Source organism: Pezoporus occidentalis, unplaced genomic scaffold (genome assembly GCF_034315485.1).
Source record: "Pezoporus occidentalis ecotype Australia unplaced genomic scaffold, CSIRO_AGI_Poc_V1 ctg188, whole genome shotgun sequence".
Lineage (NCBI taxonomy): Eukaryota > Metazoa > Chordata > Aves > Psittaciformes > Psittacidae > Pezoporus > Pezoporus occidentalis.
The window spans coordinates 350,738-364,284 of NW_026913726.1; the positions used below are offsets into that span (position 1 = coordinate 350,738).

The 13,547-nt window shown below is 49.2% G+C and overlaps 1 protein-coding gene across 2 annotated transcripts in view; it reads left to right on the forward strand.

Annotated features, from left to right (window-relative positions):
• Positions 1-7,831: 7,831 nt before the first annotated feature.
• The window catches only part of NEGR1 (neuronal growth regulator 1), a 272,552-nt gene continuing 266,836 nt past the window's right edge, over positions 7,832-13,547 (forward strand). The window contains exon 1 of one of the 2 annotated variants that reach the window (XM_062616104.1): positions 7,832-8,200. In XM_062616104.1, the coding sequence (XP_062472088.1) occupies positions 7,953-8,200 (248 nt within the window). In that variant the 5' untranslated portion in view covers positions 7,832-7,952. The remainder of the gene's footprint in view (positions 8,201-13,547) is intronic. The other variant, XM_062616105.1, reaches the window with a different exon arrangement.

Sequence of the window (13,547 nt, forward strand, 5' to 3'; positions counted from 1 at the left end):
GTTGAATGTGGTAAGGGTGCATATTTCCAGACAACTGGGGTGTACTCTTTAGGGTGCTCTAGAAAGAAAAAACCACAAGAGATTCTCTGATATTGGACTGGAGATGACTCTGTCCCAAAGGAAAGCATGTGACTCTAGGAACCTCCTCTAGCAGAAGTTGTCCCTGCCCGTGGCAGGGGTTGGAAGTGGATGAACTTTAAGGTCCCTTCCAACACAAACCAGGCTGGGATTCTATGACTCGTCCTCTGGACAGCAGTCCCTCCTTCTCCATGTACACAGCCTCCCTCATCCATCCTGCAGGGAACAGGTGTGTACGGTGCTCCTCTCCCATGTCACTCCCCTCCCAAGGACAAAACATGTGCTTGAGATGCCAGAGGTTATTTAGACAAATGCTCCCTGATGAATAAATGAAAGCTAGCAGGAAAGGATGCTGCGGGCTCAGCGCAGCTTCACAGACTGTCCACGCTTGTTAAGTTCTGACCTGTAGCACATCCTGTCTCTTCTAAGTTATAAACTGACTGCAACAGTGAGTGATGCCCATACAAACCACTGTAAAATGAACATTTCTCAGGCAATGTTTAAAATCTGATAGTTTTGGTAATTACTCTACTGCACATCTCTGGTCAGAAAGACACCAAAGGAGCAGCAGTGGTTTGGTTTAGCAGTGCGAAATACACTGCACAGATAATCCTTAGGCTCATAAAATGGTCGTAGGTTTGAGCAAGGATACTTGCAAAAGTGTTTGTGCACCTCCTTAACATGAGAAAAGCGTTTTGTTCACAAGCACTACACCACAGCTAAAGGGTCTGACTTGTCTCTGGTATCAAGAGTTGCAAACTGTGGCACCACAAACTCCAGATTTCCTTCCTCTGCTTCACATCCAGACCCAGTGAGGAGGACGTGTCCTTGCTGTGGATCAGTAGCTGCAAGAAGATGTTGTTTCTAGTAAAGCAGTGCTTTGTCACCGTTTTCTTCTGAGGTTTATTTAAAGCTGCCTCTTTGCACCACAAACTTCTTACCTCTGTGAACCAGAGAGTTCTGAACAATTGCCCTGGGGTAAAGCTTGGACTTGATCTTAAAGGTCTTTTCCAGCCTGGTTGATTCTGTGATTCAAGAGGCCCAGTGCTTCCCATGCGTGTGGGGAGGCTTTGCAGAGTTCAGTCTAAAGCTTCCTCTGGATGTTTTCAAAACATCTCAGGAGAGATGTTCTGCATGCCTCAGAAGAGGGAAATGTAGGCTGAGCACACGTTGACAGCATTAGCTCTGTATTTGGCATCAATATTAGCGAGCTTCTGTCATTTGGCAATTATTTTCACAGTATACCATACGGTGAAGAGAATGTTTTCATTCACCCACATACAAGTGGAGCTTCATTGCGAGCCGGGTGCTGTGTGTGCCCTTCCCACCCGGGGCTGCCTGAGCCACCCCAGAGCCTGAAGGGGCACATGTGCTGCTCTTGAGCAGAAAGGTCTGGAGTCCAGGAGGAATTGCTTGTGCAAGCGAAGCTTTTCCATGCTCTACTTGAGACGGTAAAGAAAGCTGATTCAGAGGTGCTGGGTCAGCGCTGCTCTTCCTGACGGCTCCATAGATGTTGAAGGAGAAATTGGTCCACATTTCCCTCCCCTACATGCAATGCTGAGTCTTCCTGCTCCATGAAGGATGGACATAAGATGGAGATGGCTTCTGCCTTGTGGCTTTCGGTGTGTGTAGTACACCATCCCTTCTGCTGCACTGGGAGGATGTTGAAGCTTAGCAGACATGAGAGGATCCAGAACAGTGACATTAGGAATGCCTCATGTCTGAGCAGGGTATAATTGGAGCTTGTGTTTTATAAATAGACACCCATGGATTCACTCCTCCTTTGAGGATTCTTTATGGTATGTGTTTTCTGATGTCTAATACAGGCTGAGCTTGATCTGCAGCCTTGTTCCATCTGTTTAAAAACTCAAGTAAGACAATGAGTCAAACCTGTGGAAATCCGAGTCCGTTCATTCTGGTGCTAATAGAACTGCTGGCTTACAACTCGTAGGTGCTTATTTAGATTACGGCACACCAGGGTTCTCCCAGCTTTTGAAGTATGGCACATGATTTGCATTTTACTGAGCACTTCTGTACATAGTCATGTAATAGACAATGTAGAAAGGGGGAAATGCATTTTAGGGGGAATACAGCTTTTGTTTTCAATCCTATTAGCAAACCCCCCCCCATAGTGCCATGAATTCTGAAGTTATCTCTGGAAGAGATACTTACTTAAAAGGAGAGGCATTGATTTCAGTGCTTGACAGAGCCACTATTTCCTTTTTTTGTGTATAAAAGATTTAAAAAGGAGCCGTTGGGAAGGAGGCATCTGAAACCTGCAGTTTAGATGGGCAAGTTCTGTGTCTGTGTTTGCTGAGATTTACCCCTCCCTCGGCTTCTCTGCACCCACCTCACCGCATCCCAAATGAAATTTCCAGGGGCTGTGTTTGACGATGCTGTAAGTGATGAGCTGGTGGGATTGAGCTGGAGCTGTGCTCTCCGGAGCAGTCCTGCAGGAGCAGCAGGGGCTGTGCTTTGAAAACTCAAGCTGACGTTGTTTGGGTGCCTTGGGTGGTTTGCTCAAAATTGAGGCAGCTTGAGACCCTTTTTAAGGGCATTGAGCGATGGTTGGATGCTTATTGGAAGGGTTTGTGCTGCAGCAGAGTAACAAAGTGGTGTTCTTATTTGTGTGGTGCTCTTGCTACAGGAGAGCAAAGCAAAGATCAGTTACATTAGAGAATATTACCTGGGCATGTTGATTACCTGAGAATTCCTAAGCTAATAGAAATGAAACCCCTCTCTTTCTCTCTGGGAATGCTTTATTCATTGCCTCTAAGCTTCTGCTGTTCTTTGGCCATTGTAAAAATTCCCAAATTCCAAATTCCCAAGTTTTTTATAAAATTGGACACAAAACATGACTCAGTATTCAATATGTGGGGTTTTTGTTCTTTTTTTTGTTGTCCCATCTGTATCCTGTCATCCCATATGTCCTTCCCCCCATTAAAAATGCCTATCATCTGTTTAGGAAGCAGAAATAAAGTCTCTTATCAGGGCCAGAATCATGGCAAACCTCTGCTATTCAGATGTGATGGGTGATGCTAACCAAAGTCATTTGGCAACTGGATGGAGATACTTGAATGCTTTCAGAAATATGTATTTCAGAAGCAAACAAATGGGTAGATGGAAATTGCCCATTTGATTCTCACAGAGCTCTGTAAAAAGACTTTGATTAGAGCCATTACAGAATCACAGGACAAAGTGCCTTCCACTGCTGCAGGTGGTTGTTTGAGGAGATGAGACATACCTTGAACTTGCTGCTGCTGTGAGTGCTGTTGGGAACTTGAAATAGGATGTGCACTTCGTCAGCCAATGTTAAAACATGGAGAAATGGAGCAAATTCCTTGGCCAGCTCTAATGTAGGGTAATGAGCAGCTGACAAGCACTGCCCAAAGGACATGGAAAAATGAAACTCACTGGAACATGACATGACCAGGAGTTAAAAAGAACTAAAACTGAGGAGCTCATTGAAAAACAGCAATCACAGAACCCCAGCCTGGTTTGTATTGGAAGGGACCTTAAAGCTCCTCCAGCTCCAACCCCTGCCATGGGCAGGGACCCCTTCCACTAGAGCAGCTTGCTCCAAGCCCCTGTGTCCAACCTGGCCTTGAACACTGCCAGGGATGGGGCAGCCACAGCTTCTCTGGGCACCCTGTGCCAGCGCCTCAGCACCCTCACAGGGAAGAGCTTCTGCCTAAGAGCTCATCTCAGTCTCCCCTCGGGCAGGTTCAAGCCATTCCCCTTGGCCTGTCAGAGCTAACAGTGAGAGCAACTGAGGCTCACAACCACAGGAGAGGAAGCCAAAAGCCAGGTGTGGGTTGTGAATCCATCTTGAATCGTGCAGACTGTTGAAGGGGAACTTGCAAACAGCAAATAAATGCAGCTTTTCTAAAAGGCTCTAAACAAAAATGTGTAGGTGATTGCTGAGAAATAGCACATGGCCTTGCCATTGCTCTGTGGAACTCCCGAGTTCCTTCCTCAAATAGCCAAATGCACTTCACAGTAACTAGCTAATGGCAAAGACTCCGGCTTCCCTCCCTGGAAATAACATTTCTGTGTTACACATCTGCTGTGAGAGATGTTTTCCTTCCCTTTCCTTTTTTTTTTTCCCCTTCTAGGCTTGGAGGAGGTGGAGAAGATTCAGATGAAAGAATTCAGTCTCTAGAGCAGCGCTGATTGTCATAACTGCTATTGACTCCTGACCTGCTTTTTTTTTCCCCCATTGATCTGCAAATAGCATAAAAGCCAGGGCTATGAATCTAAAAATGAACAAAACAAAGCAAAAAGCTTCATCTGGGCTGTTGCTGATTGAGATTTATGTGATCTTTTGCAAAATTAATAGAATGTTGCTGAGGAAATACCTCTAGTCCTTCTGATTCAAAGAGGCGCAAATTGTTTCATTGTTTCTTAAGGTCAAGCAAAACCTTCATCGTGCAACTCATGAAAGGCTACTGAGCTCTCCATAAAATTAGATCTTGACCATTATATCACATCTCTCTCTGGTTGGACTCTGAGGGATTCTTACAGGAGCAGCTGGGTGTTTTCCACATGTAAAACCAGATTCCCAAGTGCCTCCTGCTCTGGATATCAGCACAACAGATCTGCAAAACCTGTGTCCTGGCTTGGGAAGGCGCTTCCCTTCAGGCCTAGGGAACAGCACCAGTGATCACAAACACATTCACAAGCGTTCTACCTCAAAAATTAATGCATTCGGCAAACCCATGCATCGGTCGACATGGTCTAGTATGAGGTGTCCTTGCCCATGGCAGAGGCTTGGAACTAGATGATCTTAATGTCCTTTCCAACCCGCACCGTTCTGTGAGTCTATGGAATGTGTGGCCAGCTGTAAAAGAAGTAGTTTTGTGTGCCTGTCAGGGGAGGAACCACGTTTCCCTCTGCACTGCAAGGCTGTGAGAGAACAGGCACCGATCTCACGGATCTGAACCCTCTTCTTTCTTCCCTTTTTTCTTCTTATGAAAAGAATGGCATCATCTAGTTCAGCACGATAGCATGGCTGAGACTGCAGGAAGAGCAGGAAGCCTCGGATGGGGTGGGGAGGGTTGGTTGGTTTATTTGGGGTTTTTAATTTCCCCTGCTTGAAAAGTTTAAGGTGAAAAATAGCAAAGTGGGGACTGATTTGGGAGCCACGGAAGGGTCTCTGCAGCAGGGAGGAAGGGTCGCTCTGATGCCTTTGGCTAAGGCAGGCTGCTGTTGTCAGATGGAAGGTGAGGATTATCGGTAGCTTTGGCAAATGAGCAAATCGTCCTGGGACAAAAAAGGATTTTGAAGCCCTTGAGATGCTCTTGTGAGAGCGATGGAATGGGCGTCATTCACCGGAGAGGCTCTTTATTGGAATGTGTCCTTAAAAGGGAGAAATGTGGGGAGAAGCCATTGACAGGTCTTCAGGACCCATTGAAGCAGGAGTGGTGTGTGTCTGCTGGGGCTTGTGCACAAAACAGAGCAGTTCTCGGTACTTTACTCTTTTGTGTGGCTGCTGTTGGGACAAGGATGCCCTGATGCAGCAGTGCCCCTGGGTAAGCCCTTGTCAGGCTGAGCTGGGTGGTGTTTCAGACCAAGCTTCCATCAGACACATGCTCAGGGAGACACTAGGGTCTAAAGGTGTAGGTTCTCAGTTTACAAGGTCGGTGATTTGAAAAGGAGATAGAGGTTTGATGACGATATTTGAGGTGAGGTTGGGCGGGAAACAAGACATTGTGAAGATGCGGTGCCTTGAGAGCTGCTTTGACAGTGCTGACAGCAGAACTGAATGGGCGATGGTAAAAATGACACCTGAGAACTACACAAGGAGGAGGTTGCCAAATGTTTGGGATGTGCTGTTCTATGTTTGCTGCCTGCAGGAAGAATTCCTGTCTGGGCAGGTCCTACGGGAGATTGTTGTGTCTTCAAATGTGGGATGGTGACAGTGTGAGATGGGGGAGGCCTCTCGCTGATATTTGTAGAATCCCAGCCTGGTTTGGGTTGGAAGGGACCCTAAAGCTCCTCCAGCTCCAACTCCTGCCACGGGCAGGGACCCCTTCCACTAGAGCAGCTTGCTCCAAGCCCCTGTGTCCAATCTGGCCTTGAACACTGCCAGGGATGGGGCAGCCACAGCTTCTCTGGGCACCCTGTGCCAGCGCCTCAGCACCCTCACAGGGAAGAGCTTCTGCCTCAGAGCTCATCTGTCTCCCCTCGGGCAGGTTAAAGCCGTTCCCCCTTATCCTCTCATAGTTAACAATGATAGCAATTGTGGCTCACAACCAGAGTCTGTCCTGCTGGCAAACCCAGCTCAAAATGCACAGTGTTGCCTCAGGAATATTCCTAACTATTTTTCATGGCAAATGTTTGACTCCTGCTTGCAGGAAGTTCCTGCTGGTGGTCCCAATGGATGGTATCATGTGTTACAGCTGCTGCATGTGCACTGATAGAGGGAGTTGTCTCACGGTAGAGTTGTGTTTAACACTGAAAAGGCATCACTGTATTACAGTGATAATTCTGATGGTGAGATTTCCACATCTAAGATTTGCCAGCTGATCTCTCTGTCCTTATCAAGGAAACTCTGTAGTATCATGTGCTGCAGAAATAGAGGAATAATTCCTTTCTGTGTATGCTAGAATTACCTTTGGCAGCTGGAAAGATGTAATGCAGTGGGATACAGTGGTGAGGGGTACAGCTTACAGGAGAAAGGATGGAGGTTTAGTGGAAAAGGGGGCATTGAAAATAGAATTATTAAGTGTTTTTTTTTTTTTTCTTACTTGGAATATTCTGTCACTCCTCCTGATGCAAATTGTGAGTAGGAAAAGCAGTGTCCTGGGAAAAGGCACAGCAGCCAGGGAGAGGGGAAGTGCCATGGGAGAGCTGGGTTGTGCTGGCTGGCGCATGGGGTGCCTGAGCTGCTCTGGAGGAACAATTCCTACATTGTGCAGGCCAGATGTGCACAGAGCAGTGTGGGAACAGCTCAGAACTGCCCTCGCTGCAGCAGCCCTGCCATTCCCTTGCCATGACAGTGCATCCCTTAAGCAACTTCTCCCCCTCTGATGGGAGGAGAGTGTTTCCCGTAGGAAAGCTGGAGATGTGCAGCCGTATGTCCTGTGAGCAGCAGCTACACGGGGAGGTGGGAATTTGGGTAACAAAACCAAGCGAACAAAATCCTTACTTAGCATCAGTCTCGGAGGCCGACGAGGTTCTGAGTGTGCATTGAACACACTGGAGGAGACCACGGGAGGAAGGCAGGCTGCTGCTCGTTGTTGCGTGGCTGTAGGGGAATAGTCTGCCCGTGGTGCTTTGCTCCTTGGTGACTGTCTCTAGTTATCCTGGTAGAATCATAGGGAGCGGAGCTGGCCAAACATCAGAGTGGCTGGTCCTGTATTCCAGAAAGGACTGGATTGTTTGGAAGCCGTAGCAGCTCCCGAGGGAGGAGGAGGCCTCACCGTGGAGCTGCCGGTGTGATTTCCAGCACCGCCGCCTCAAACCAGCATTTCCCTCGCTGGCTTTGAGTAAATTTTGGTGAAATCCCAGGTGGAGAATGGTACAGGGAGCGAGTTCCGAGGAGGAGCGGCGGGCAGCAGCCCATGGATGATGAGGGCAGGTGGGAACCGGGTGAAGAGAGGTGGTGGGGGAAGGTTGCGGGCCGGGATGCCGCGGGGCGGGAAGGCCGGGAGGGACACAGCGCATCCCTCCGCATCCCTCCGCCGCCGGGACGGTTGCCAAGGCAACGGCTGCGTGGCAACAGGGCTGGCAGCGGGGGCCGCCCGCCGCCGAGCCGCCGCCGCGGCGCGCAGAGCGGGCGCGCTGCCCTCCTCCTCCTCTTCCTTCTCCCTCCTCCTCCTCCTCCTCCTCCTTCTCCTCCTCCTCCTCTTCCTCCTCCTCCTCCTCGTTAGATGCTGCGGCGGCCGCCCGGGAGCAGCCCCGCTCCGCGCACGGCCGCCGACCGCGGGCAGCAGCGGAGCGGCGCGGAGATGGTACCGCTGGTGCGGAGCGCCGGGGGCTCCCACCAGTGGCCGGCGATAGTGGTCCTCGGCCTGTGTTGTCTCCTACCTCCCGGGCGACTCGCTGCTCCCGGTGGGGACTTCCCCGGGGCGACCGTGGACAATCTGGTGGTCAGGAAGGGGGACACGGCGGTGCTTAGGTAGGAAGCGATATGGGTCGCGATGGGGTAGGAGGGATATGGGGGGTGTCGGGGAGCACGGAGCGGAGCCGCTCTACCGGCCCCGTCGCCGCAGCATCCCCGGGGACCGCTCGGGTCTCCCGCGGGATGCTGCGGTGACTGCCTGTATCCCCGGGGTGATGGTTGATGGCGTTGGGGGGTCCCGGTGCTAGCTGGAAGAGGTTTTAACTCTCCCACTTTGGCCAGAGGTCTGTTGGTAGAAGTTGGCAACCGCAGGGTTGGGGGGGGGTTTGGCTTCCGCAGCACTTCCCGGCTCCGCAGGAGCGGGAGTTGCGCCCCGGCAGAGCCCCCGCGTTGCTACAGCTTATTTCTGTGCTTTTTCCTATTTCCCAATGGAAAGGCTGCCTTGACCCCGCGCTTCCAGCAGCCCCAGCCCGGCTGGCTGGAGCAAAACCTGTTCGCCAGTGGTCGCACGCACTTAATCTGCTCGAATCCTCCGATTTCTGCCCGTTAATCCTCTGGCTTGATTTAATTATTCCCCACCCCCTCCCAAACTTTGTATCCATTTATACTTTTAAATCCTACACACATTATCGTACTTTTCCCATTATTTTGCTCTACTTGAATTAAGCCCCATCTTCTGCTCCCGGGAACGCTGCTGCAGGGGTTTGAGCCTCTGCCGGGGTCCAACCTCGTATTCAATTGCCGGCAGTTTGAAGCAATGAAGTATCCGGCTGCATTATGTTTTCTTGGGGTGTCACTCGCTCAGGCCTCCAGGTTCCAACCTATTTTAGGCAGATGCCTTTTTACCAGTCCCATGATCTGCCATAGAATGCTGTAGAAGGCATTTTCAGTGGTATTTGGGGATGGTTTTATGGCAAGGCAGCCTGCTTCTGGTGTAGTAGCTGCTGAAAATACAGTAGATGTCTATGTAGGGCAACTGACAAGTATTTTCTATGTATCCCCCGGCCAGCCTCTGTGTTTGGAGGGGTCCTGAAGCCCTCGTGCTCTCTGCCTGCAGAACTGGGTATCTAAAGGAAATAATCTAAACAAGAAAGTGCCTTATTTGTACTGTTTCAGGCATAGAGGTGGCAGAGAGGGTAACGCAATGGGTTCGCTCAGGCAGTGCTAGACGTTATTAGGATGTAAACAAATATAGGTTTGGAACTACCTTAGTAAAACCTGTGGACTTGCCTCTGGGTGGGTTTCAGCTGCAACACAGTCGGTTTCTGGCCTGAGTCTCTGTCTGAAACTCGGTGCCTGTGCAGCTGGATAGGTTACATAAATGAAACTGGAGCCGTAGGATGAAAGCATCACTTTTGTCTCAGGAGGGAGGGAGAGGATCTGTTTTGCAAAGAGATGCTGCTGAAGGAAGCATTAACATCGCTACCAAAGCAATTAGGTGCTGAGATAACGGTGCCTTAAGTCTGTCTTGTCATTCTTCTTGCCCTATGATTAACTTCTTCCAGTTCATATGCCTGTTGTAGGCTTTCTTTCAGACCAGTTTATTTTGCTTTCAGCTGGTGGTGCCCTTTGAAAGGGGAAGTGCAGGATCAGTGTAAGAGACAGCACTTTGAGCAGAGGCTGCAGAACACGGGTAGAGCTGTTTATCTCGAGTCTTGCTGCACGTCGGCACTGCTCCTCCTCAGTTTTTCCTCACTGGGTATTTGCAACACTAATATATTTAAATATACATTTAATCAATTGCTGTTAGTATCCTAAGTCTGGGGGACCAGGCTGTTTATTTAAATACGAATCCCAGCAAGCTGGATAATGCAATTGGGGTGTTAGAAAAGGTGGTTTTACATCCAGCTCTGTCGCCGTCTGAAGGCAGCTCCTTTCTGCCGTCGCACCTCACAGCACCCAGGGCTGGCCATGCCCAGGCTCCTGGGGCAGGGTGGCCATGGGGTCCGCTCCCTGGCACATGTTGATTCACCTCTCAGCACACTGCTCTTATTCTGGCTGTTCTCCAGCAGCGAGGGCTTCAGAAGTTGCCTCCTCACTGCTCCTAAAGCATCATCCACATTCCTTGCTTGAATAATTGATGCTGAAGCATGGAAGTACTTCCCATGGCTTTGAGTCAGCACTTTTGCAGCTGCGAGGAGGTTGGGGAGATGTTCAGGGTGTGTGTTTTGGTGGAGGTGTCCCCTGTGGGGAGCGTGATGCTGGGCACTGGCTCAACAGACACCCTGCATCCGCTTCTGTGCATCTGAATTGCATATGGACCCACCTCTGGGGGTCCACAAGGAGCGTGGATGAGGGAGTTGTTGAACTGGGGATAAGCTTTGACTTGTGAGTCTCATTTTGAGCTAAAATAGCAGGGATGAAGGCGCGTGGGCTATTTCAGTGAATGAGGTGCTGAGCTGAGTGAGCCAAGTCCCAGTTCCCACATTAAGTTTTCATTGTCTTTGCTAAAGGTGAGAAATAAAGTCTCCGTTGACTGCTGAGGCTTTCCAGTAAAAGCCTCCAAGTGTTAACACGAAGTAAAACAAGTGGCACAGCTCCCTCATTTTCAAACAGTTAATGCATATGAATGTTTAATGCATCAGTTCAGCATTAAACTTGGGCAGCTATTCTCTAGTGCTGCTGAAGCCTGGCTGTGAGCAGCACTCCCAGCCCTGTGACCATCACCCCAACACCAGGCAACCCTTCAGCCATCACCCCTTACTGCACACTGTGGGGTAGGTGAAACCCTCATCCTTGCCTTGGTGGGTGCTTCTGGAACTCCCACAACCTCCCTAACCAACACAGGGCACAGCACCCCAGATGGACCCACTAAACAGTTGGCCAGTAACGTCCTTTAGCTCCTGTCTCGGTACAGAGCACATCTTAGCAATTGTTTTTCAAAGAGCATCTCTCATCACCAAAGGCTCTCTCTCTGATGAGGAGTTATTTCTGCAGCTTCCATAATTAAAGCCCTGGTGCCTTTTGTTTGTTTTCAGGCAGTGATGGATCTGCTCGTGTCACTGGTTCACGGAGTTACAAGGAATTATATCAGTAACAAGGTGGTTTTGTATGGCAGTACTATTTTGGGGAGCCGCTTGCTTCAGAAGTGGAGTTCTGTCCTGCAGCTCGTCTATATTCTTCCCATATATTCTTCCCAGACAAGCAGTTAAGATTTAATGAGAACACATGAGGAAGGAGAGAGCAAGCTGTAAAAATGTTATTTTATTGAAAGAATAAATGGCTGCATTGCAAACTGCTCGACATACAGAAGCAGTCTCTATTTCACAACTGGGTTTGTCTGCTGGATTTCTCTGTGGCTTCCTGTGCTGATGCTTATCTAGGTTACGGTGATTTCTGTGTGTCTCCCTTGGAGAGACCAGGTTTATGTTCCTTACCGGTCCCTACACGCCTCATCTGCATTTTGTGAGCAAACTCCCCTGGGTATCTCAATGTACAGATCTGGAGGTGATGGAAATGGCTCTCTCTACCAAGCAAAGGTTTTTTGCCTGCATTTTGTTTTTCTTAAAGCTCATGGATGATGAAAGCTGGTTTTACCTTGGTAACACTTTTAAATCATGCAATGACAGTAAGTGAAGTTTTAGAAGCTGAGTTTTACCATTATGTGATTACAGAGAAATTAATGAAATCCTAAAATCTATATGACACAGAAATGTTTAGAATCATAGAAATATATACTCTGCAACATGTAAAATACAGTGTAGCCTTCACTGCAAAGAGTTAAACCTCATGCTGGGAGCCATTGGGTGAAGGTCCCCAAAGGCTGTGGTGGAGAGCTGAAGTGGTGGAAGCTATAAACAGGTAACCACATCTGTGATCACAGGGCACACGTCGGTTCTTGTTGCATCCAGCTGGGAATACCGCGGATCAGCGCCAGGCCAGCCTTGTTAGCAGGTAGCTCAGACCTCATCGATGTGCCTTTGACAGCGGTGATCTCTTTTGGCCATCCTGCGCGAGTGTGGTCTGAGGTTTAGAGCAGCCAACAGACATCTGCGAAGGGGACTGTAGAGGAAGATGGTTCCTGGCTTTGGTCATAGGTCAGGAGGTTTGGGGGTTTGGTTTGTTTTCCAAGCTGGAATCCTTCACGTGTAGCCTGGCTGCTTCTCTTCCCACCTCGGGAGTTTCAGGTCTGTGCTGTGCTCAGTAGAGCTCTTCCCTGCTTCGGAGTCATCAGGTCTCTGCTGAAGCCTTTCAGGTCCTAGGGGGATGTAGGTGCCTAATTCGTGTTGTAATGCTGAGGGGGGGTATTGACTTCTGGCGGCTGGGACTTGCCACTTTTGCCTTCTCTTCCAAGACAAGCTGCCCCGTATAGCCAACAGCCTTTTAGCGAAGGAGCAACACTGGTTGTGGAAAGCTTTAACACATCTGCCAAATGTTCTTCATCCCTTGTCATTCGTATTACCGAGACCCGGGCATTTGGAATGGAAGCTTTGCAGTACCAATAGCGGGTGAATATCAAGTATATACAGCATATCTGTATTTCAAGATGCTCTATATATATTCTAGTATTACAGTCCCTCTGATGCATGTCCAGATACCAGGGCTGGCTGCAGTTGTGTGCACTCCTGTGTAAATGCAGGTATCTCTGGAGTGCTGGGTGGTGAAATAAACACAAGAGTACTCTCCTTTCTGGCTTTAAAAGGTGCATTTCTGACTCCCATCCTCTCTTGGTATTCCTGTGCAGTTCAGCATCATAAATTATTTGGCTGGGTGAAGCTTTGCTCCCGTCTCTCTGGAATGTGACTGTGGTACATGTAGACATACGGGCACACCCCTGATGAAATAAAGTTGTTGTTTGGGTAAGGCTTTCACGTTCCAAATCCCCACCAATTATGAAACAAGCACACTGTGGCTCCTGCCCCGTGTCTGTGCACATAAATTCAGAGTAAATTAAAATAATTTATCATTTTAAACAATCATGAAGGTTTCAGACGTTGTGCAGAGGAGCCAACAGCGTAAGGAATGAAAATCAGAATTTCTTCCAAAGGGAGTTCTATTGAGGAAAAGCCAGCGTTAAATGACTTTCTTTGTATCATCTACATTCAGGTACCTGAAAGGGGATGACAAGAAAGTGGAGAGGGGCTTTGGCCAAGGGCCTGGAGGGACAGGCCAAGGGGAATGGCTTTAACCTGCCAGAGGGGAGACTGAGATGAGCTCTTAGGCAGAAGCTCTTCCCTGTGAGGGTGCTGAGGCGCTGGCACAGGGTGCCCAGAGAAGCTGTGGCTGCCCCATCCCTGGCAGTGTTCAAGGCCAGGTTGGACACAGGGGCTTGGAGCAAGCTGCTCCAGTGGAAGGGGTCCCTGCCCGTGGCTGGGGTTGGAGCTGAGGAGCTTTAAGGTCCCTTCCAACCCAAACCAGGCTGGGACTCTATGACCTTGCATAAGCGTTGACTGTAGCCAGTATC